The 23,961-nt window shown below is 44.3% G+C and overlaps 1 protein-coding gene across 1 annotated transcript in view; it reads left to right on the top strand.

Moving 5' to 3' along the window:
* The first annotated feature begins 4,211 nt into the window (after positions 1–4,211).
* PLEKHN1 (pleckstrin homology domain containing N1) overlaps positions 4,212–23,961 on the top strand; it is a 45,942-nt gene continuing 26,192 nt past the window's right edge. The window contains exons 1-4 of the mRNA XM_020781993.3: positions 4,212–4,729; positions 9,819–9,918; positions 21,740–21,886; positions 23,733–23,813. Coding sequence (XP_020637652.3) covers positions 4,650–4,729; positions 9,819–9,918; positions 21,740–21,886; positions 23,733–23,813 — 408 coding nt within the window. The 5' untranslated portion in view covers positions 4,212–4,649. The remainder of the gene's footprint in view (positions 4,730–9,818; positions 9,919–21,739; positions 21,887–23,732; positions 23,814–23,961) is intronic.

Raw genomic sequence — 23,961 nt, forward strand, 5'->3', positions numbered from 1 at the left:
TTGCCAGGTCTCTGTATTTTGTTTTTCCAATTCTTTATTTTCAACTCTGGCATCCCCTGGAATTGCAATGTCAATGGTCCAGACTTATCTTCATTCTATTACTACTATGTCTGGTGTGTTATGTTCAAGGTGTCTTATCAGTTTGGATCTGGAAATCTCATAAGATCTCCCCAGTTTTAGCCATGCCCATGTTGAATTATTATCATGCTTTCCATCAATATTTCTCAGGTGTTGTCCCTCTTGTGGTTTATTTTCCCAACTGTTTAATTTATTTTCAAATTGTTGTTTCTTATGTTGAGCCTTTGTTTCCTATTGTTTTCAATATATTCTTCATTTTCACCGCCTTCAGTAATTTTTCTCCAATTTTATTGATATAATCATTTAGGCTTCTTTTTTCCTCCTCGGCTACCAGGTGTATTTGCAGTAATCCACGGATTCCAACTTTTTGTGGTAAATGTAATCTGTCCACATCACTTTTGGGGTGCAGTGCATGACGCATGTTCCTTGGTTTCTATATTTTTTGATCAAATTCTTTGAAATCATTTTGGGTCCACCATCATCATCTAGTGGCCCCTTTAGGGGGGAAAGGGTTCACACCAGCTTCTGCACCTCAAGATATCTGAGTTCTGTTCTCCCCTGACAGCTTTCTGCCTTGGGTAAGAATCAAACAATGCATTCAAGAACCTTCTTCCTTTCCCTTTGGAGGCCACGACCCAGATATATCCTCCCACCTCGGGCAGGAGTTGTCCTGTCACCTTCATTTGACAGATGGGGAAATCTGCCCTGGATCAAATTGGGGAGAGTTTCAGCAGCTGCTGTCAGTCAAGACTCCCATCTTTCCATCCAGGGCCAGAGTGCATTCATTCCACAACAGACAGGGAGGAGCAGAGACTGGAGGCTGCGATGGGGTGGCAGGTGCTTCCTGCTAATTTACCTCTATCAGTTTGCGAAGGGGCATCTTTACACCCTTGGCTCTAGCCTGTTTTGATTTTTCCTTTTTAAAGCAATTTCTAGGAAACTTGAATCCAGCCTATCAACACCATTATTTGGAAAAGGGACACAGTACAGTATTTCAAGTGTTTTCTTTGCAGGGACTTTTCTTCTGAAAAGGGGGGGGGGGCAAGGTTGTTCTGCTGCCTTTTAAGTGAGAGGCTTCTATAGGTCTTTGTATGGCGCCTTGATTAAATAAAGGAACCGCACACCTCCATTTTATATTTGACCATGGTAAGGGGCTTGCCCAAGGGCGACAGTCTCTCAGCCTCAATTGCCTGATCTGCAGGATGGGAGGAAAACCACTGAGCTGCCTTAATGCTGCTGGTCATTAACATCTGTTTTGCTTTTGTTTCCCTGATCAACCTATTGAAGATGACAGTGAGCTCATTAGGAAGTATTAGTGATGACACTCTGAATCTGTGCTGGAAAACAAGTCGTCAGTATTGCTGATATGATGGGTGTTTATACTAGATTTATTCTGTGCACTCTGTTTAAAACTATGACACATACTTAAATTGAAGAAGAATTCTGTGGAACTCAAAAGCATGCATCCTAATTCCCACTGGAAGATTAATATGGGCAGGGAAGATTTGGGGGGGGAAGTAAAACTGGAGTAGGCATGTATATGGGATCAGTCAGTGGAATATTTTTTTTTCCTACCCAGCCTCCCACCTGCTGTGCATTGCTCTTCGGGGGGCCCCCTTCCTCGAGTCTTGGATTTCTATAAATAACCACCAGTTGCATAAAGTCCCCTCTCCACAAGTGTTGAGCCTGTCGCTAACTGACAGACAGTCTTTGAACAAAAACCAAAAAGGGGAAAAAAGGAAGAGGACCTTGTTACCAGGACCAGAAGCACTGGGATGCGGCTGAGTCCAGGGTTTTGTTTTTGCTTCCTTTAAGTGCTGTGTCCTGCAGCTGAGAAGTGGTTTAGTCTGTGCCAAAGAGAGCCAACAAATCAGGGGGAAGCCAGACATTATTTGGCAAGAGATGCAAGGTTCTGTGTCTGACCCTCACGTTCAATGGGAGAGAGAAGCAAACCATTTCCACCCCAAAGCTAAAGGCATCTCTTTTGCCCCTTGGCAGAAGATCTGCAGAGAAATCTGCAGCCTTCCCTTGGACAGGGGTTCAAGACCCATTAATGGGGGTGCAGTGCGGAGGGGGGGGGCGCAAGACGAAAAGATTCTTGGCTCATCCAGCACGAAAACTCCCTTGCTTCTGCAAATCACACAGGACTGTCCTGTCTGTTTCCGCACACCAGACGATAAACAGATAGTTCAGAAGTCCAGATACTGGTATATCAGCTAGCTTCTGTTCGTGATTTTTTTAAAAAGTGATCTAATAAAGGTGTTGATCTGGCTGGATAACTGAGTGAGTCAGGTACCTGGCTGTGGAGGTCAAGAGTTCAATCCCCCACAGCGCATCCCAGGAGAAAAGCCAGCCCGTGTAGCCTTGGGCAAGTTGCACAGCGCAAGGCCACTTCTGAGTACTGTCTTCCTAAGAAACTCTGCTAAAGATCACCCTAAGGCAGAACTGACTTGACAACACACCATTATTATTGTTAACAAATATATATCACCTATCCTTGTTTTTCAGATTGTGTTCAAGGACCACACAGCATTCCCCCCCCCTTTCTGCTGGACTTTTCTCCTTATCATTGCACAACAGCTGGTACTCAAGGGCATTCTTTCTTTCTGTTGAGAAGTACCTTTGCTGGATTTCTCAACCAAAATCCAGGTAGTTAAAGCACCGGGCTAGAGATCGGGGAAGTCCAAACGAAAGTCCTTCCAAGGCCATGAAACTCACCACTCCCACCTCTACCTCTTAGCCTGATCCCCCTCGCAGGTTTGTTGTGCAGATAAAAGCAGAGGTGAGGACAGCTATGTACAAACCACTCTTACATTCATGGTGAGAAAAATGAAATGTAAGCTGAAATATTAGAACATACAAATAGCCTGCTCCCTTTTTGCTTTTAAGTGTATCTTGGAAACCCTTCTTTTTTAAAAGAAAAAAAATCCAGAATGCCTTCTTATATTGATTTTTCTGTATACCACGAGTTAGTGATGCTGTACTATTTTTGGAGTATTCTTTCATGGTAAAATTTGTATGCTACCTATGACTATGCATATTTTTAAAATATAATGTTTAAATATGCATGTGTGCAAGTAAACAAAATAGACTAGGTTCCCAATTCCATAAAAGGTTTATCGATGGCACAGTGATAATCCCAGCAGTTAATTGCCTCTGCCTTGAATCAAGCACTATTTTCTCTGAAGCAACTTTGTTAGATGACGCTGCAGTCTGCTAGGACAGAGGTCCCCAACCTTGGACCTCCAGATGTTCTTGGACTTTAACTCCCACAAATCCTGGCCAGCACAGGTGGTAGTGAAGGCTTCTGGGAGTTGTAGCGCAAGAACATCTGGAGGGCCAAGGTTGGGGACTACTAGGAGACAGTAAGCATGGGGAAACCACCCTGTGATTTTCCACTGTCTCCAAACCATACCCAGGACTGGTCCCGGCCAGACACCTGAGACGGGACAGCAAGTGGTCTCCAACACCACCAACGCACACCCTCCACCCTCCAAGTGGCTCTGATGCCCAAAGCCAGCCCAGGTAGAGTATTTTAGCATATGGGGCTGAAAACCTTACAAGCACCTCTGGGCGGACGTGGGTGTACGTCGCAATAACAACAGCTTCCGGACAGCTCAGTGGTTTAGGTCTCTGGCTGCGGAGCCGGAGGTTGAGAGTTCGATTCCCCCACTGGGCCTCCCCACGGACAGGAGCTTGACCCTATGGGTCCCCTTCCAGCTCTGTCATTCTAAAGATGATGATGACTGATTGACACCATTTGCTTCCTTTTCAGGGCGCCCACCCCAGGCGGGCCACCTGAAGCTGCTCCAGCCAGACCCCTGGCTGTGCCCAAAACTCAGCCCTGACCTCCCATTCCTCCTTTGGACGCCTCCTTCGAAGGGCGAAGCAGGTTCCTCGCCAGACGAGCGAACAGAGGCGGAATCAGATGCGCTCAAGACCTCCCTGGCTGGGAGTCTTTCTAGCTCCCGACGGATGACACTGGCAAGGAACTCCCCCCCCCCCCCGGTGTCCCCTGCGAGAAAGACTTTTTCCCCTCGGCCTCTTACAGAGATCAAGGGCTCCCGCACTCCAGCGCAGCTGGAGCAACAGCAGCAATAAAACAAAACGAAACAAACAAAAAAAGCAGCCACAGAGCCAAGGCAGGGTTGGTACCTCCTCCTCCGACTCTTAAGTGTGTCAACTCCCTCGGGAGGGGAAGTGAGAGAAACCCAGCAAGCAGCCACACCGCCGGTGGCCCCAAAGGCTGCGAACTGCCCGCTCGCCGCCCCCGCCCAGAAGAGTCACCCCCGCAGAGAGAGGAAGCGGGGAAAGAAAGGTCTGCAGAGCGCGCCCCGCACCGCACCGCCCGGCCGGGCTCCGCGCCCTCTCTCGCTCTCTCTCTGCCGGCGGGGCGCTCCTCGCCAGCCAGCCAGCCTCTTTTTCTTTTCTTTTCTTTTCTTTCTTTTCCACCCTCCTCCTCTTCCTCCTCCCTCCTTGGTTGTTTCTCCACCCCCCCCCTTTTCTTCTCCTTTGCTTCAGTGTTCTCCCAGCTGTTCCCGTGGATTATCCAAGCCGCTCGCTCCAGCAACATGGGGAACATGGCTTGCGTTCCCCAGGCGCCGGGGAGGTTCCGATATTCTTTCTCTCGGAAACCCTCGCTCAGGAAAGAGTGAGTAGCTCCGTCTCTCGACCTAGGCGGCACGGTTTGCTCCCAAGGCTTGGGTTCTTAATTCCCTTAAAGCGATCGAGAAAGCAAGGAAGTCTGTGACGGTGCCCTTCGAAGGAAAAAGTTTTTTTCCCCTCTGTTCTGTTTGGGTTTCTTGGCTTGGCTTCTCCCCGGAAAAGTTGGGCAGCCGGGAAAAAAAGTCCTTTTCCTTTGGAATTTATGGGACCGAACGCTCCGAGAACTTGACATTTCTCTCGGAGCCGGTCTGGAAGGTTTGATTATGAAGATTTGTGTGTGTTTTTTTAAATCCACAAACTGGGTGTAGAGAAGAAGCACAACTTTTCTTTTTTTAAAAAAATCTGTTTATATTTTTTTCTTGTTTGAATGAAGAGAGTATGAATAAGCTTGTGGTCTGTCTACTTTTAAATGATTTTAATTGAGCATGGAGGCAACTTTCAAAGATAGTGCAACTGTTGCTGTGTTGCCCCATCTGACTAGGTGTGTTTACTTAGAAGTAAGTCCTACTAGATTCAGTGAGGCTTACTCCTTTTCTCAGTGTCTTTAGAACTGCACCCTAAGTTCATGGTTACGACAGCAGTAGCCATTTAATGAAGATTTTAAATACAGGGTCTATGTACAAAAACTATTTTTATTTATTTATTTAAAAATATTTTACCCCACCTTTCTCTTTGAAAAGGACCCAAGGTGGTTTACAACAATGAAAGACAATATTTAATCTATTGTCACAAATTAAACATTTAAATAGATTAAATCTTGTCAATATTGAATCTATTGTCATGAATGTCCAAATTTAAGTTTCAGAGATAAAATACTTGTCCTTCCCTGTAGGAAGCTAGAATTGCATCCTCCTTTATAGGATTTTTTTTTGGTGGGATTTATAATCCTAATTATTTGCTGTGATTTGTGCTTTTTTGTGTGTGGCACATTTCAGGATTCAAAAGCGCTTTACAAAATCAGACACAAAAGCAATGTTGGTGAAAACGAATGTTTATAATCCTCTAAATAATGGTGTGGCTGCATTTGGTCCCACTTTATTTATAAATCTATGCTTCCCCCCCAAAAATGATCAGGTTCATATCCTACCCTTAATACTCAGAGTAAGCCTATATATGTTTGCTCAGAAGTACACCCTACTCAGTTCAGTGCCATTTACACCCAGTGAGGTGCAACATATTTAATTATTGTTATTTCCTTCTTGTAATATGTTTATGGTAGGGCAAAAGCTTCCAAATTGTGTGCACGCATATCATTTTCTTTGAGCATGCACAGAGTGAAACCAGAGTCTTGTGGAATCTTTAATGACCAAGAGATTTATTGCAACATTAAGGTTAGGTGGACTGTCGCCCTCTTCATCAAGGGAAGTGGGCGTGAAACCATATGCTCCAATAAATCTATTAGAGTTTAAGACGCCCAGGGCGCACAAACACACTCCCAGCCACCCCTTTGGATAGTCACTGTAACAGATTTCAGTTGCACCACAAGGAATTAACAACAATAATTTTAGAACTGCAGATCTGGAAGGGACCCTCTGGATCATCCAGCCCAGCCCCCTGTCAAGGAGACACGGTGGGGAATTCAAACTCCCAACTTCTGGCTCTGCAGCCAGAGACCTAAGTCACTCAGCTATCCATCAGTTCCTATGACACCTCAAAGACTAACACATTTATCACAGTGTGGGCTTTGATGGACTGTGGCACAGCAGAATTTGTGCCAGTCAAATTAACAGCCCACAAATTGTGTGTTAATCTTTGGCTGAAATCCAGTGGCAAGTCACAGCTCGAGTAGGCGCCATTGAATCAATGGAGTGTATGGAGGAGTTGACGCAACAAAGGCCCACTGATTCTATAGGCCAGCTCTAGCTGTGAGGTTCGACTGGATTTCAGCCATTACATTTAAGACCTACCCATAAATCTCATCCCATTTCCTATTCGGACTCCCTTTTTGTCTTGTGAAAGGTCACCCTGTTTCGAAGTATATATATTTGGTGGAGCTTTATTAGTGATTTAACAGCATATGCTATGTTGTCCGTGGACTGCGGCCAGGCAGTGTGGCATCCTCCTGCACCATGTAGATACTTTCATCCCTGTAATGTCCCGTGGTGGAGCTTGGTTAAGAGACACTTAATTGGGACCTGCCCTACCATTAGGCAAAGTGAGGCTGCTGCTTTAAACAGCAGATTCTGAATACCACAGGTTTTGAATATCATAAACAGTCTCAAATTATCAGCTAATTATTCTTGCTAATTATTCTTGCTAATTATCGCTTGCATTCTGAATTTTCTGCCTTCTCTGCCAGAGTAACTGGCTGGCTTTGAGTACTGTGGGATAGGATGTGGGTGCCAATGACTGTTCTGTCTCAGGCAGCTAAGTATCTTGGGCCAGTCCTGGCCATTACATGTTGTAAGGAGGCAGATTCCTCTGACAGAGAAACAGGGCAAGCCCTTCTCCACAAAGAGATCAAAATGAAAAGGGGATGCTTCAAGACTCCCAAATAATTTCCAGATGGAACATCAGGGTAATTGAGAACCTGGTCCTCCACCAAGTAGCATTTTGTGAGTGCCAGTCAAGGGTGTGACATTTCACACAACGAATATAGGGGTAGCCACTAGCCTAGGACAGAAGAGCAACATGGACTGCAAAATTCAACAACATTTGCTCGTCCATAGATTGAAGTTAGAAAATGCAATGGGATTTTGCTTGTGGCTTTTAGGGTCTTCGATCTGGTTGCCCAGGCTGGTGAATCAGTTCCAGAGCTGAGTTGTCATCTGGCCAGGGATACAGTCCTTGATGGGATGGTCCATGAAATAAAACAGTTGGGGTAACCTCAAGATAAACTGGGCAAACACTTCAATGTGTGCAAAGGTGGAAGTATTTCTGCACCTTGGTCTTGGGGCAGGAGTGGCAGTGCTTTGAACAATGTATGTGGTTGAGAAAATAGGGTCATCTGGTAAATCTGGAACTTCATGGGACAGCAGGGCTCAACACGTATACCTAGAATAGATTTCCATCACTAAGAATTGACTTGATGGCACAAACAATTACTATTAGTTCCACTGAAATCTGCTGAATTATCTCACCAGACAGGATGGGAAGGAATTGGACTGACTAACCATCAGAATGAGGACCACTTATTTTCCAAGCCAATCAAAAGTAGCAACCTCAGCATTTGGTGTTCAAAACTTCGATTATTAAGATATATGATGCATTAAATTTTCAAAAAAAAGCCATCGCTATGCGAATTCATCATTGAACGAAGCAATCGCTAAGCGAGGCACCACTGTATATATTTCAAGAATATGTTATCCTCTTTGCAGTGATGCAGCCTACAACTAGCAAGGATACTTGAGTTAAACAAAAATAAACACCTTAACTCCCTTCCAGACACAAAGGGTTATCATTTACTTTCAAGAGCTGAAACCACTTTGACTAAGCACAGCTGGCCTGACCCCGTAAGTGAAGGGAAGACAGCCTGATTTGAAGGGTCCACAATGAGGGGAGAATAAAATAAGTGAAGGATGGAGGATGAGGTTGCTGGCCTCTCTGGGTCTGTATTACCTCTAGGATGAGGGCTTGGTTATTTATTTATTTTAAATATTTTTACCCCCGCTTTTCGCCTTGAAAGATAATGTTTAAACTTGAAAACAATAACAATGGAGGTTAACATCGTTAAAATGTAAGATGCCCCTTTATATTCAAAGTTAAGAACAATGAGTATAAAGGGGCATCTTACATCATTAAAAGGCAACATTAAACCTAAGAACAGTAAGTTTACAAATATTAAAAAGAAAGAAAAAACTCTAAATGTCACTCTGAGAAATGGAAAACCAAAAATTGAAAAACACAAGTAGTCCTAAAAATCCACTCAAAGCAGTAATGCATAACAATCCATCTGAAAGAAGAGAAAGGTCTTTGCCTGCTTGCGGAAGGACAGCAAAGATGGGGCCAGGCTGGCCTCAAGTGGGAGGGAGTTCCAAAGTCTAGGAGTAACCACAGAGGATGGGAGTCCTTGGGATAGCTTGGACTCAGGCCATTGAGGACTTTACAGGTCAAAGCCAGCACTTTGAATTGTGCCTGGAAACAGATCGGCAGCCAGTGGAGCTGCTGTAAGAGAGGGGCAGATTATGTGATCCCTGTAACCTGCCCCAGTCAGCAATCTGGCTGCTGCATTTTGGACCTGCCGAAGTTTCCTGATGCTTTCCATTAGCAAGTATGTCTCTCAGTAGTGGCTGTTGAGGAAATACAGGCGGAAGGATGCTACCAATTAAAGAGATCCAGCAGGATTAGGTACGGATTTACATGTGTTTGTGTTCCCCTTGTGGGTTTCCCAGAGGCATCTGGCTGGCCCTTGTGGGAAACTCAAGCTGGAATTGTTGGGCATTTGCTCTGATCCAGCCATGCTGTGATTTATGTTTTTTAAACCTGTGGAACTCCCTGCTAAGGGAGACTAGGCTGTTCCCCTCCCTGTCCTTACAACCTCAGAACAGAAGAGCCAAAAGGCATCACAGAACAAAGCAAAGCGCATACCTAGAAAGCTGCTTTCTACCATGTCAGCTCGTCAGCCCTTCCGTCTCCTTTACTGTCCTTTTCGAGTCATCTAGGTGGTTCGATGCAGGTCTGATTCCTCTGTGCAGTATGGGTTCTGGAACCTTTTGTGCCATCAACGTTCCTCTTGCTCTTTGAGATAAACTCACCTGTTTCAGAAGCAATAGAGAGCGTGCCTGGGTCTCCACGTGCTGCCATGTGTGCAAAACTGTGAAAAGGAAGGAGAAAAGCCTGCACATTAAATCTGCCATGTGGGACCCTCCTCCTCTTCGACTTCAGTCTTACCCTAAAACAAGCATCCTTCCAACCTGATAGACCATCCATAGCAGGGAAGCCCTGTGTGTTCCTTTCCCGAGATGAGGTGGGGCGGGGGGGGGGAAGGGCTCAGGGAGGATGAAGCAAAACAGAACAAAAGAAAAACTCAAGCATTTGGGTGCTTAATAGTCTTGAGGGGGGGGAAATGAATTTCACTGATGCCGTCTTGCCCGCCTTGATCTTCTCTGATTCTGTACCTTTTGATTGCTTTGCAGGCAAGACAGCAAGAAAAAGCTCGCTGGCCTTTTCGGCTTTGAACCAGGACAGGAGAGGGACGTTACTTCAGACAAAATACTCCAGTATATTCCTGGAAAGGCAAGTACGATGAGGTTTTGCAGGGTGACTAGCCGATTTCTCATCTTGTTATGTGACACGGGCACCGTGCAGGTCTTATTGTCTCCTCACAGTCCATTCTCTTGGTCATTTCCTGGTGAGATAGTTCGCTATTGTTTTCCTTTAACAGATGACAAACTGAGGGTGAAATAGAGATTTGGCCTGGGTAGGTCACGTCGATGGGATGATTGCGGAATGGAAGAATGTTCTGTCCGCACTTGCTGGTCTTTGGTTTTTGTGCTGCCATGCGGCTTCTGATTTGGGGCAATCAAAGGAGGTGGGGTTTTTTTAAAGACTGTGAGATATTTCCTGAGTGGTTTACTCCTAGTGGCTCAGTGGGGATTTGAACCCAGGTCTCTTGGTTCCTGGTCAAACAGTCGGCCATTACACCACACTGGCTCTCATCTGCTGCACTATAATGTTCTCTAATTTAAATTGTTCACAATTATCATGCCATAATTAATAATCTCAGAATTGCACAGCTGGAAGGGACCCTGTGGATCATCTAGTCCAGCCCCCGTGGGGGAATTGAACTCCCATCTTCTGGCTCTGGAGCTGGAGACCTCAACCACCCAGGTATCCAGCAGTTCTTTGAGCTATCATGGCTTAATACATTTAAGGAAATGGAAGGTCTTGGTTGACTTGCCTCTATTCATCTCAAGTGTCTTCTTAAAATGCAATTTTTATTTATTTATTTGTAGGCTGCCTTTCTGCCAGTGAGGGGACCCAAGATGGCTCACTGTGTTAAAAGGAGTCAAACTAAAACCACAGTAAATTACAAGGTGGAAAAGCCATTAAATATACAATAATAGTTAAAATGAATCAATCAATCCACTGGTTCTTAACCTTGGGTTACTCAGGAGTTTTGGACTGCAACTCCCAGAAGCCTTCACCACCAGCTGTGCTGGCTGAGGTTTCTGGGAGTTGCAGTTCAAAAGCATCCAAGTAACAAAGGTTAAGAACCACTGAAAAGCATTCGAAAACTTTGAGAACACACTTAGAAGAAAAAAAACAGGATTCAGGGGCTCAATCACAGCTATTAAAACATGCTAGATTAACATTAGGTAGGTTCTTTAACATTAGGAGGAAGTGGGGGTAATTAATCACAAATTTCATTTGTTTGGTAGAAAAAAAGAGAGTGAATGTTTAAAATAAAGAATTTCTTCAATTTAAGTTGACTTTTAAAGATTTTGAAACTTTAGAGAATGGGAGAGTCTATAAAATTGTTTCAGAGTCAAAGTGGGACATGGCTTGCTGTGGCTGCCTGACACACTCATTGAAATTGGTAAATTACCAGTAACTATTTCCCCCCCCCCACACACACACACAAATTAGCCAGCCCATAGTCCGTGTCTCCCTCCAATGGGTCTCTGTAATAAGAATCCAGGATAGGAACCACGTTGTCTTATCTCTGAGGAAGGCATGCATGTGGGAATGGCAGAGTGCTGTCATCAACCTGTATATCTGGATTTATTGTACAGAGAAGAAGGGAGAGGAAGGGATTGTGCTGTGCTGGCTGATCTTTTACAGAAGCAGGAAACGAGATTATGGATTAGGCTGATTCACCCTTTCCAGGCCACGGAAGGTTGCACCCAGTCATTATAAGGCTCTGAAACGTTGGCACTTTGAACTTGGTAGCAAAGCATAGGCGAAAGGTGGCTCCGGTTTGGAATAGTTCTTAAGACAAGCCTCCGGAAGACTTTGGGATCATTTAGACTGGCCAAGAAGGGAGAATTCTTCATGTTGCAAGTTCTGCCCTCCGTGGGCATTTCAAATATACAATGCTGAGGCTGGGTTCGGAAGGCTGAAACAAGCCTCTAGGAAATCTTGAGCAGAAACCAAAGGAAGGTTCTCCATTGCCGTGCTTTGTCCACACACACCGCCCCCCCGCAAAGGCCTGTGTCGGTGGGAGGTGTCTGCTTTGCCGTCACCTCATACCATCTCCATACCTTGAGAATTTTTATTTAGGATTAGGAGTCAACAATAAGCTAGCCCTGGGGAGTGGGGATAATAGCATTGGCAAGAAGAGCACCCGTTTGTTCATTACAGGATCGTCCTTGACAGCTGCCTCACATTCACTGAATTCTCTTCCCCTGAAGACTTGCTACAACCTAAAAATATTCCGGAAAAGTTGTGGTTTAATGACATGTCCCCACGAGCGCGGCTGCTTTAACATGGCTGGGATCTGTTGAGATTTTTTGAACTCTTCTGTTCGGCCCTTTAGGATCACCGGAAGAGAGCTTTTCTGTTTCAGAACATGAGTCCACTGGGTGAGGTCCTTCCACCTACTCTGTGACCCCGTACGCTCCCTGTAGATCTCCTGCGTGCCCTGACAAATTATTTAGTGACATCATGACAAGACCAACATGCTGAGGGTTCGTTTGCCGGGAGTTTTTAGTGCCATTGTTTGTAGGCCGGAAGAGTCCTTACACTTTCGATACTCCAAGTTGAGAGGCACACTGCAGAAGGAAGAGATGGGGGAAGCAAAAAGATCCATCTGGAGTTGCTTTTTGTACATGGGTGTCCTTATACGTTTGGGCAATAGTGCGTTTATAGGGAGTTGTTAGCATTTATAGAGAGTTGTTAGCATTTATAGAGAGTTTTAGAGCAGTGGTTCCCAACCTTGGGTCTCCAGATGTTCTTGGACCACAACTCCCAGAAATCCTGGCCAGCACCGTGAGTGGTGAAGGCTTCTGGGAGTTTTAGCCCAATAGCCTCTGGGGACCCAAAGCTGGGAACCACTGCTTTAGGAAGTTCAAAGAGCTTGACGGATTTACCCCAAGAGTCCTCTGATACCTCTCTGACAGATTGGAATATAACGACCTAAACCCAATTGTTATCCTATTTATCCAGTGGATCTGCTCTAGTTTGGAAAGCAATTGGATATAGGCCACCACATCAATATTGCAGATGGCAGCCATCTGGCTGAGACAGAGGGGCTGGTCATTTGGTGAAGACTATGAGTGAGTCAGACTTGGGTGCTTGGTACCAAAGACTCAGCCTTGGGCCTCAGATCCAAGGATGGGCCAACATGCCTGCCGTCCAGCCTCACAGGAGCTGGACGTTTTGCTGCAGAAAAGCAACCCCACCAGGTACGAAACTACTGGCGTCCATCAGGATTGTAGACATTGATCTTCTTGGCACGGTGGCGGCTTAACACCACACGGTATGGTGTGAGCCTGAGGCCAAGAAAAGGCTGAGCGAGTTGCCTCCAGCAAAAGCGGATGCTTGGATCCAGGTAACATGGGCTTTGACCCCGGTGTCTGGGATTTCCTCCGTTACTGAATGCCCTGGAGCAAAAACAAAGCTTGTCTTTAGGAAAGGGGAAGAGAAGTCTAGATGACTTCAACCCTGCCTCCGTGGTTTTTTTTTTTTAATTATCAAGGAGAAGCATCTATCATACGACCGTCCTGTGACGCAACAACCTGTCTCCAGGTTGAGATCCTTTTTTTTCTCAGGCTGGCCATCCCTAGTGATTCAACACCAAGTCATTCCGTTCCATTCTAGCTGAAGTCTGGAGGAGTTTAATTTTTAACTTGCCTCACCTCTTTGCCCAGGTGGAGCGAAGTGAGGCATGTTATGGCCCGTCTGGCACGGTCAGCCCTCAGCGAGGAGCCCGGTTTCAAAATCTTCTCTCTCTCTCTCTCTCTCACTTGTGAGGTGGTTTAAAAAAGCTGAGGGATACAAACAAAAGGGATGAATGGAGAGCGAGAGAGTCACGGATGTGGATCTGTGAGAAATACAAACAGCCCGGAGGGGGGGAATTCTGCTGAGTGAGGAAGCAGGTGACAAAACATGAAACTTTGGGTTCTTCCATGGGGTCAGAAGCCAAGAATTTGAATATATTCTGCTCGAGGAACCTGGACAGACATTCTTTTTCTCTTTAGATGTAGGTTTTGGCTGGATCTTTATTTACCTGTTGTAGGTAAAATAAACATGAGGTTTTGAACCCATGGATATTTATCACAGATTTACGGTCTGGGGTAAACCCAGCTATGAGATATATTTGCATGTTATATGATTCACCAATAAGACAAGAGTATGTGTGTGAATAATATACTACTGTATGTGCAATCAAAGATAAATTAGTTAGGCTGATACTGGAAACCCTCAACCCCTTTTTCCTATCCAAACCATACTTTTTATGAAATCAACTCGCGGGAATTGCTATCTGTTATGAAATTCCATTTTGCTTTGCTAATATGTAAAGTGTAGCTTTTGGGACTGGCTTCTACATCTATGTTTTACATTGCTGCTCAAGTATTTTAATTGCTTTTAAATCCTATTTTTAGGTGCCTCGGAAGGCTTTAGATAAAGGACACACACATATTTCAAAGAAAACAGGATGTTTTAAATATATAGAACATTTACAGTGTGATCCTATACCCACTTAACTGCGAATAACCCCATGGAAAGCAATAGGACCTGTTTCTGTTTAGAGTTTTGCTGTCAACATGCTATTACCGTGTTTCCCCGAAAATAAGACAGGGTCTTATATTAATTATCGCTCCAAAAAACGTACAGTATTAGGGCTTATTTTCAGGGGATGTTTTATTTTACAGTCATGTCATCATCATCTGTGGCTGCACAAGGGTGGAGGGTGGGGTTTCACTTAACTAGGGCTTATTTTTGGGTTAGGGCTTATTTTTGGGGAAACAGGGTATCTATCCTCTTTTATCAGGGTATATTTGGCTACAGGGAAGGATTTATGCTCTACATACACACATAGTATCTCTAGTCCCTTGCCCTTAGCATTTGCAGCATCACTGAAGCAGGTTATTTCTGCCTATAGGTTTGTCTATCAAAACTATGCGATCTGAGACAATGAAAATGCAGGAGTAGGCGATACCTTTAATTGAACATTAAGAATATAAAACAAAAAGCCGAAACAAAAAAAAATCATCATCTTCAAGGCTGCATGTCAAGTTCTTGTGGGCCGTTTCCAAACTTCTGTGCTGTTTTTAATGTCCCAAGTTCACATGGTTGATGGTGTGTAGAGGCCAGGTCAGTTTCTCAGATGGAAACAGCTGTATGTTGCTTCCAAGCTTTTCTTCAGCCAGCAAGTTGGAATTTATGGCCCATCTCTTAAAAACAGAGGACAGTCACCAGCCATCTGGGCCTGCCCCTCCTTTCTCCCTTTCTGCCTTTTTTGAAACTTGAAGAGTTTCTCTTTAGCTGGGAAAGGCTGCCCAGTTCACATGGCCGGCCTCTAACAGAGCTGGGATCAGGAATTTAGCTAAACCACCAGGAACAGCCAATTTGAGCCAAATTAAAGCCAAATAAATAGCTTTACCTGGCGGATGCTCTCTTTAGCATGCAGTACTGCTTGTTTGATGTCAAGAGTCCGTGATGTCCGAGAACTCACATTGGTCTACTATTGATGCCCCGATCGGCCATTCGGTGGTATATTTCCATTGAGGAAAAACCAGGATAAGGCTTTTAAGTAACTGTAATGCTTTTAAGCCTCCCTGCCTTTCCTTTATATGACAATGTCTATTACTGTTCTTATCTTAAAATGTACTAAAGCCAGCCTGGTTGCATTTTGGGACCCTCTTGATCCTTAAGCATAGTCAGGCCCTAAGATTTTATTATTATCATTTTTTTTGCCTCCAAATTATGCTTTTATGACAGTGCTAGACAAACTCTTTAAAGAGGTAACAGGGTTGGCCTCTGAAGCACAAAATGGACGTGCACAGCTAGCAGATAAAGCATAAGAGTTTCTATCATAATAAGTCAAGATGAACTCATCATCGTCATCGCATGTGGGCTAGACTATGTGGTTTCTAGACGGTTCATCCAGGATAATTACTGGTCACCTCAGGAGTCCTCCTTTGTCTCAAGATGCCAGCTACAATATCAGAGGATCATGGTGCCTCTCCAGGTCTCCAGACAGAGTCAAAATCTCAGGGGAAAGAGTAGCAAGGGAGGAAGAGGAAGTCGGTTGCGTGTATGTGCCGTGGCTTTACGGCCTGGGCAGCTGTCTCCGCTCATTCAGTACCCCAGTTCTAGCAATTGTCCTCTGCACAGACAGAACAGGTCTTTTGCAAAGCCAACGGGTCTTGGTGGTCTATTAAAAAACAAGCCACACCCACAGATGGTGATACGTATGTTGATGTCAACAAAATGCATACCTCCCTTTTTTGAGTCGTATTTGAGAATTGTGAGTTAAACTCAGAGGGAATAAGGAAGCGGGAGGTGAGGGCAAACAGATGATTTCTTCATCTCAGCAAATCCAAGAGTACTGGATCAGTGACCCCCATAAACCTCGTCTGTACTATACAATGGTGGCAGGCAGATCTTGGAAATGTAGTTCTTTGGACTACCACTTCTGGACTTGTGACTAGTTTCTTGCACGCTCTGAAGAAGAGGATGTGCCTTGCTTTCATTACAGCACCCATCAGCCCATGTGTATCACCTGTCCTTCAATCACATTTCCATCGTTCCAAATTGAGACACAATCCATAGTTGCAGCCCAGCCAAACCAGGTTTAATGAGTTGCTAAGACGCTGCTTGTGCTTTATGTGAAGCCAACAGGTGTGTGCTGAATTCCTATTGGCTTGAAAAGCCTGGGAACTTTGGGAAGATGAAAATCAGGTTGCAACTTGATGGCCTGGCAGTTGTCTAATTAAACATGGGTGCGTGGTTGGTTGTGGGGGAAAAACACACACACAGGGTGATGTGTCTGGGTATCTCCACAAATGTATTAGCTGCTGCTGGCCAAGTGGCATCTCCCCTACAATGCATTACCAGTCTTCACGGAGGCACAAGCAGAACATGCTCCGAAAAACACATCAGGGCTTATTTTCAGGGGATTTTTTTTTTTTAGATGTACAACCATCTACATTTATTCACATCTAGTCATTTCATCATCTTCTGGTTGCTGCACAATGGTGGAGGTTGGGGTTTCACTTCTAGGGCTTATTTTTGGGGTAGGGCTTATATGACCAGCACCCTGAAAAATCATACTAGGGCTTATTTTCAGGTTAGGTCTTATTTTGGGTGAAACAGAATATATGTCCTTTGTAATTAAACACAAGGTTGTGGTGGAATATTTTGTTTCTTTGCCTGAAAACGAAAGAGGATTAAGACCCGCTGCGGGCTAAACCGCAGAAGCCTGTGCTGCAGGGTCAGAAGACCAAGCAGTCGTAAGATCGAATCCATGCGACGGACTGAGCGCCCGTCGCTTGTCCCAGCTCCCGCCAACCTAGCGGTTCGAAAGCATGCAAATGCAAGTAGATAAATAGGGACCACCTCGGTGGGAAGGTAACAGCGTTCCGTGTCTAAGTCGCACTGGCCATGTGACCACGGAAAATTGTCTTCGGACAAAACACTGGCTCTATGGCTTGGAAACGGGGATGAGCACTGGCCCCTAGAGTCGAACACGACTGGACAAAAATTGTCAAGGGGAACCTTTACCTTTACCTAGGGCTCTAAAATAGGGACCCAGAGAAAAACAGGCAGACTTCAGAGTCCTACAGGACACATCTTCGGACTACGGTAATCCTGTGGGAAGGAGGAGATGCGGGGGGAGAGACATCAAATAGTCCAGAATCTAATTTTTTTAAATTGGACTTTTTTTGGTCTTGTGATGCACCTTTTCTGTACATGTCAGAGCAAGGCATGAAAGACTGAAGAACCAGTCATGATTGGAAAGCAGTAACGGTGCGCCTATATTAGTGCCCAAATCGCATACTGCCCTAGCTTTCAGCAGTCGAGGTGCTGATGGTACCTTTATGACTGGGGATGCACAGCGCTGGATGCTGGAGACAGCACTGCCTGGAAAGGTTAGCTTTTGGGCAACGCCTGCCCCCTACCGCCCCGTGAGCTAGCGTGGCCAGAGGCCAACTGGATAAATAATGTTTCCAAGCTTGGTCACAGTGCCACCATCCCATCCGGAACCACCAAACCCAGGCAAAGGGCAACGACAGACGTAGTTGCAGATAGGATGGCTGGTCTGTGAAGTGCGGAAGCGAGCATTTATCAAGGGATTGTCGTTGTCCTTGTGAGAAACAAGGTGTTTTGTAAGAGAATTTTTTTTTAAATTAAGGCCTTGGGGTGGGAGGGATGGGAGTGTGGTTTAGACCCTTCTGTGGAATCTGTTTGTGAGAACCACCGAGGGCCAATAAAGGGTGAAATGGGAAGAGCTGGACAAAATCATAGCCCAGTTCTCTAGATGCTGCTCTGCATCAACCACCATCATCCTAATCTCCCCTCGACACACAACCCCAGCAGGCTGGGCAAGGGAGCTCCACTTTGAACTTTCCCCCTGGCATGCTGGTTTGGTATGTGTAATTCTTCTGTATGAAGAAGTATCTCATTGTATGAGCCCCAGCTTGCTGCCTAATCATATTAACAAGCGCAGTTTTAATATTATAAAGTACAGTTTTTCTATATATCAAAAAAAAAAAAACCTCTACAGTTTTTGTAAGCTGCTTTGGGTCCCTGTGTTAGGATGAGGTCAGGATAGATAAAAGAAAATAACTAAAACAGGGAGTTTCAAGCCAGAGAAATGTTTTATCATCTCAGTAGATGTATGGTATTCAAAAGCCTGCATATGTTGATTTTAATAGAGACTGAACTGCTGGATAGTCATTGGTTGAGGCATCTGATTATGGCACCAAAGGTTGGGAGTTCAGTTCTCCACTGTGCCTTCTTGATAAGGGCTGGACTTGATGATCTATAGGGTCCCTCCTAGCTCTGCAATTCTAAAATGATGATGACGACGTTTGGCCAAATGAACATACTCTAAAGAAGATATGCACATATTGCATTCTCATGATCAAGTTCTTTATGTTATGGCGATGTTTCCTTGGGATCCCCTCTCTACCCAAAGGGCGCGATGTCTGTCTATGGGCTTTGCAATGCCTTGATTCAATTAGGCCCAGCTAAAGCCGGAGGAACCTAAGATTTTACAAACGGGCTTGCCCATAATTAGCACCTTGTCACCAGTTAGCTGATTCCTCTGTAGCTGCTGACGGACCTGTGAAGTGGCTGTTGCTTGGGAGGGAGACGAACCCCATTCCAGAGAAGTGAGGTCACCCACGTATCCCAGCACTTGGGGCAATGTTGGTCTGGTTAATAACTGCTGAGCCTTCATCTATCAAGGGTACCCTTGCAGCTGTCTCACTGGCACCAGCTATTAGAAAGCAGGCAGATACGGATTAGGACCAGCTAATTCCACCGGCCGTCCTCTCCTGGATCGTGCTATCTGCCCGCCACTTGATCCCGTGCTGTCCTTCAGGGTGCAGAATACTTTCTTCCTCTTTTTCACACTAGTACATTAGTTGGTGCTTACAGTCTGCCTTGGCTCGTGCCTTTTCTAACATTGGAAAGAGGAACAGGAACTCCTCTGTTGGCCAGCAACACCAACGGTGGGGAAGACTGGTGACAGCTGGGGCTGTTGAGGTGACAAGGCGCAGGGTTGGCTATGTATTTTGGGTCTGGTGAACAGGTTATGCAGGATCTTTGCCCCCAATAAAGCTTTAGGTGCCTACCCAACCTGTTTCATCAAAAGGCATCCTTGCCCATGCTTCCTTATTCCATTCCATGATGGGTGTCTGATAAACAGGTTTGGTAGGAAGGTTTTTAAAAGAACAACCCCCGCCTGTTTTGCCAATATCAACAGTGGATAACAGAAGAGTGTGTACACCACCTTCATCCCTCTCTATAAAAAATTCCAACAGATGTTAATTTAGCCTTCCCTTGCATAAACACTGGCAAAGAGTGTTGGGTGTCTGTACAAACATGATTAAGGAGGGAGTTAATTCTGTATGGACTGCTCAGTCGCAATGCACCAAAATGATGGGTAAAACAGAAGATGAAGTGCTGTCTGGTATTTACAACTTTTGAATGATGGGGACACATGCCACTGAATGCTTTACACTCACTCATAAGCTTGTTTTCATACAGAAAACTATAACATTTCCAGGAGAAAAAAAAAACCTGAGAACTCTTCTCTCTGGCATGCTAACAAGGATTTTTCTTTTATGCATGTGTCCAAATTAAAATCCATATTCTGTATGCAAGCCTGGATGTCGTGACCTGCCAATTATGCAAATCAAACAAAGCAGAAGAATTCAGCAGGATATATATGATTATTTATGGCATAATTTCTTGTCCTTCGTGTTTAAAGGGGGAATCGCAAAGTTGGATGCTAAAAGCCCTGCCTCCTGACCACTGGAAACCTTGCATAACACTTTCTGGAGCTTGTGAGATTATTTTATTAGTCTATGCACACAAGCTTTCAAGTCCATTTTCACAGTCTTTAAGCACCAGGAACGTGTGTTTAAAAAACAAGACCACTGAAATGTGTAGCTGTTGAAAGTGTGCTCAAGGGACCATCTTCAGTTGACGTGTGATGGAATTGCTGAATTGCAGGAGATGCAGCCTAGTTTGTTGCCTTCCTAGAGGCACACATACGCACATGAAAGCGAGACAGAGTCGGGCTAGATCCAAACCTGGCTATTTGAATTTGGTTCCCATTGAAGCCATGACGAAACCTTTGCGGTGATTTTCTACGATCTAAATTCAACCGATTCAGTTGGTTCGACCTCTGGATCACACCCAGAGTTCCTGTAGCAGCTAAACCATTAAAACACAATGACAGAGGTTCAAATCCCCACTCAGCCACAATGCTATCTTGGTGACCCTGATTGACTCACGTCCTCTCAACTCTGGGATTTATATTCAACTGAGGAAGTTAGTCCAATCTCAGTAGTCCAGAGGAGGCAAGGAAGCAGAGAGGTTCTATAGATTTATTTGATGCTCCATGGAAAATGAGTGGATTTAAACCTAAGGTGGAAGTCTTGAGTTTCAGATTTTGTTTCACAAAACCTCATGAGGACTGCATTTCAGCAGAGAGTGAGGCCAAAGGCAAAATGACAGCAAGATATTTTACATCAACCTCTTACTGCCGGTTAAACTAAGCCTTACAAAAAGATATTTCAGTCTTTTAGCAGAAGGAAAGAAGTGCATGAAATGGAGAAAAAATATGATGCCTTGAGAAGGGGATTATGACTATTTAGAGAAATCCTGGATATGAATCTACAAGGGCTGGATTTAAATTGAGAATCAGAAGGTCTCTGTTATGTCCATGATATAGAATAATAGGATAAGGGGGTTGGAAGGGGGCTGTAAGGCCATCAATGCAGGAATTAAATGAATGAGTAGATACAGCCAGGTAAGAGCTATGTCAGGGAGTGGCTCATCCACTGAATCCAGTTAATGCTGGCATGGGTCACTCCAAGACTACGGCCGGGCATGTTCCTGCAGAGATATCCAAGCAAATGGCAAAGAGGCATGACGGACATATGGAGATGGGTGTGGGTTGTGGGATGAAACAGAATCCAGAGAGGGAGAGCAAGCGAGCTATAAACAGCCAGGCTCAGAAAATCTGTAGGGGTTTGTGTGTTTGGTTTGAGCTTAGCTGCAGGAAGGCGGGAGTTCAAATTAAGTTTAGCCGCTTTTCAAGTCATCCGAATCACAGTGGTGGATGTGGAAGAGATGGGTGTTAATTTGGTTTCAAAGCCCTTCTTGATTAATCCTGGTATGGTTAGGAAAAATTCCACATTGCAATAATAAAATGTTCAGTCTTTGGTTGGCGTGGAGACCCACACGCCAGTACTTCTCGTGAGACATTTGACTTATAATAAAGCCATTTCTTTAGGTTGGTCAATGTTTTGGTTTCAGAGCTGCTTCTTCCTTTACCAGGGTGATGGATTATCTAGTCATTCTCAGATCAATCAACAGTAGAGGCAGACCATTGTTGATTAATATATTTTTAAATGGCTTGTCTTTGTTACAGAATCTCATACCTCAGGAGAATGAGAAGGAAAATTTGGACCAGCGGTTCCCAGGCCTGCTTAAGAAGGGGAGGAGAAAGACAGTGGTGCGGAATTTGGGGAAAATTATCTATTACTCCAAGGTCAAATTTAAATTTGAGCATTGTCAGGTGAGTTCTGCTAATGAGGAAAAGTGAAAGGTGTGCTAGAGGGAAACTAATCGAAGTACCAGATGGGATCAAGGTGTTAGGAGTGAGAATTGATCTCTGAAAGACCAGCTTCATTTGGTTCCTCCTTTGCTTAAACTCTTTCCATTTTATCAGTTTCTTGTATGAACGACTACGTAACTCTTCAGAATTACTGCCTGGGTTTCACTCATTTTCCTTTTCTGTCCTTTCTGTTTTTGTTTCCTGTCATAACTTTTGCTTGCAGGCAGGGAGGATAAATTGATAATGTTTGTTATTTATGTTTTATGTGAACTCCTTTAGATGGGATTGTGCTGCCCTTACAAGATCAGATTTATAGCTGGGTGTGTGTCTGGTCTTTTTAACTCAGCATGGTGGAGGGAAGCTCCAGTTGAAATCTTCCTTTCACTCATTTGGGTTGATGTACCATTTGTGGCCCATTCTTATTAACAAATAAACAAACAAACACAAAAACAGGATTCTCCATGTTCTCTGTCCAGGAACTGCTGGATAGCTCAAGAGTTTCGGTGTTTGCCAAAGTTGGGAGTTCAAATCCCTGCTGTGCCTCCTTGACAGGATCTGGAGTCGAGGATCCATAAGGCCCTTCCTGCTCTAAGCAGTTCTAAGATCATCATCATTATAGATATCCAGGAGTTGCATGTTGGGCTACTGATGAAAGACCAGAAACACAAAGTACATCAATAAAATAAAATAAAAATAAATCAAGACGGGATGACCACTGACTAGATCTCCAAAACCCCATATATTCAGGAGTTTTTCTGTTTTTTTGTTGAGAGCAATCCAGTGGATTAATCCTTCCTGTTTAGAGACCTGGTGACTTAAGGACTGTCTTCTTCCATAAGAAGTTGGCAATATGGAAAAGATAATCAGGGATAACCTCTCAAAAACTTCTTCTTATTCCATACGAGCCTGCCTGTCCTCTAAGATCAGGCCAGGAGGCCCTTCTGAAGGTGCCATCCCTGAAAGAGGTGAGGAGGATGGCATGCCAAAATAGGGCCTTCTCGGCTGTTGCCCCCCAACTTTGGAACGCCCTCCCTATAGAGATCCGCCTGGCTCCAACACTTTTGGCTTTTCAGCGCCAGGCAAAGACCTTTCTGTTTAGCCAGCATTTTAATTAAATATTATCCTTTAGCTGGCCATATGAGCAGCAGGATTTATTACTACTAAAGTTTTAATGACTGTTTTAAATATAGGATATTATAATATTTCCTATTTTTAATGTTTTTAAAGTTTTAATATTGTTGTACGTCGCTCTGAGATCACTGGCAATGGTGCAGCTATAAAAAATCTTATAACTAACTAACTAACTAACTAACTAACTAACTAACTAACTAACTAACTAACTAACTAACTAACTAACTAACTAACTAACTAACTAACTAACTAACTAACTAACTAACTAACTAACTAACTAACTGTTTGGGTGGCCTTGAAGGATGGGGCTTTCTCCACCATAGTTGCAGAATTATGGAATGCTCTTTCTAACTGGTTGTCAAGCAATTAGATTTTTGATGTTGTTGGTTAGTCACTTAAGACACATTTGCTTTGGCAGCCTCTTGACAATGAACTTTATCGTTCTTGAATTGTTTTGATTGCTGGTTTCCTGTTGGCGCCTCTTGTTCTTGTTTTCCACCACTTTGCTGGTATTGTTTTGGCTTAGATTAACTTCTTACTGATTGCTGTTAAGTTACCTTGAAAATCCAAACATCATGTTTGGGGAGGGGAGGAAACGATTCCCATTTTGTAAATAATAACAATAATAACAATAACAATAAACCCACTGCTTCTGATTGTGTCTTTTCTGCTGCAGGAGGTGAATGACTGTTACTTGGAACTTTTTCAAGCCTACCTCTATTTCCAGTCTCTGGGTCCCAATGGACTCGCCTACCAGGTAAAGGAGAACAGAATCTTAGCCAGCTGCCACTGGGTTGCCTGTACAGTAATCTCAAACGATAACCACAGGGTGTGTGAAGTTATATCTCCTGCTGTGTAGAGAAGACAGCTTTGAACTGCAGGACTTCCCAGGTTTAATTCTTGTT

This window comes from Pogona vitticeps, chromosome 7 (genome assembly GCF_051106095.1).
Source record: "Pogona vitticeps strain Pit_001003342236 chromosome 7, PviZW2.1, whole genome shotgun sequence".
Lineage (NCBI taxonomy): Eukaryota > Metazoa > Chordata > Lepidosauria > Squamata > Agamidae > Pogona > Pogona vitticeps.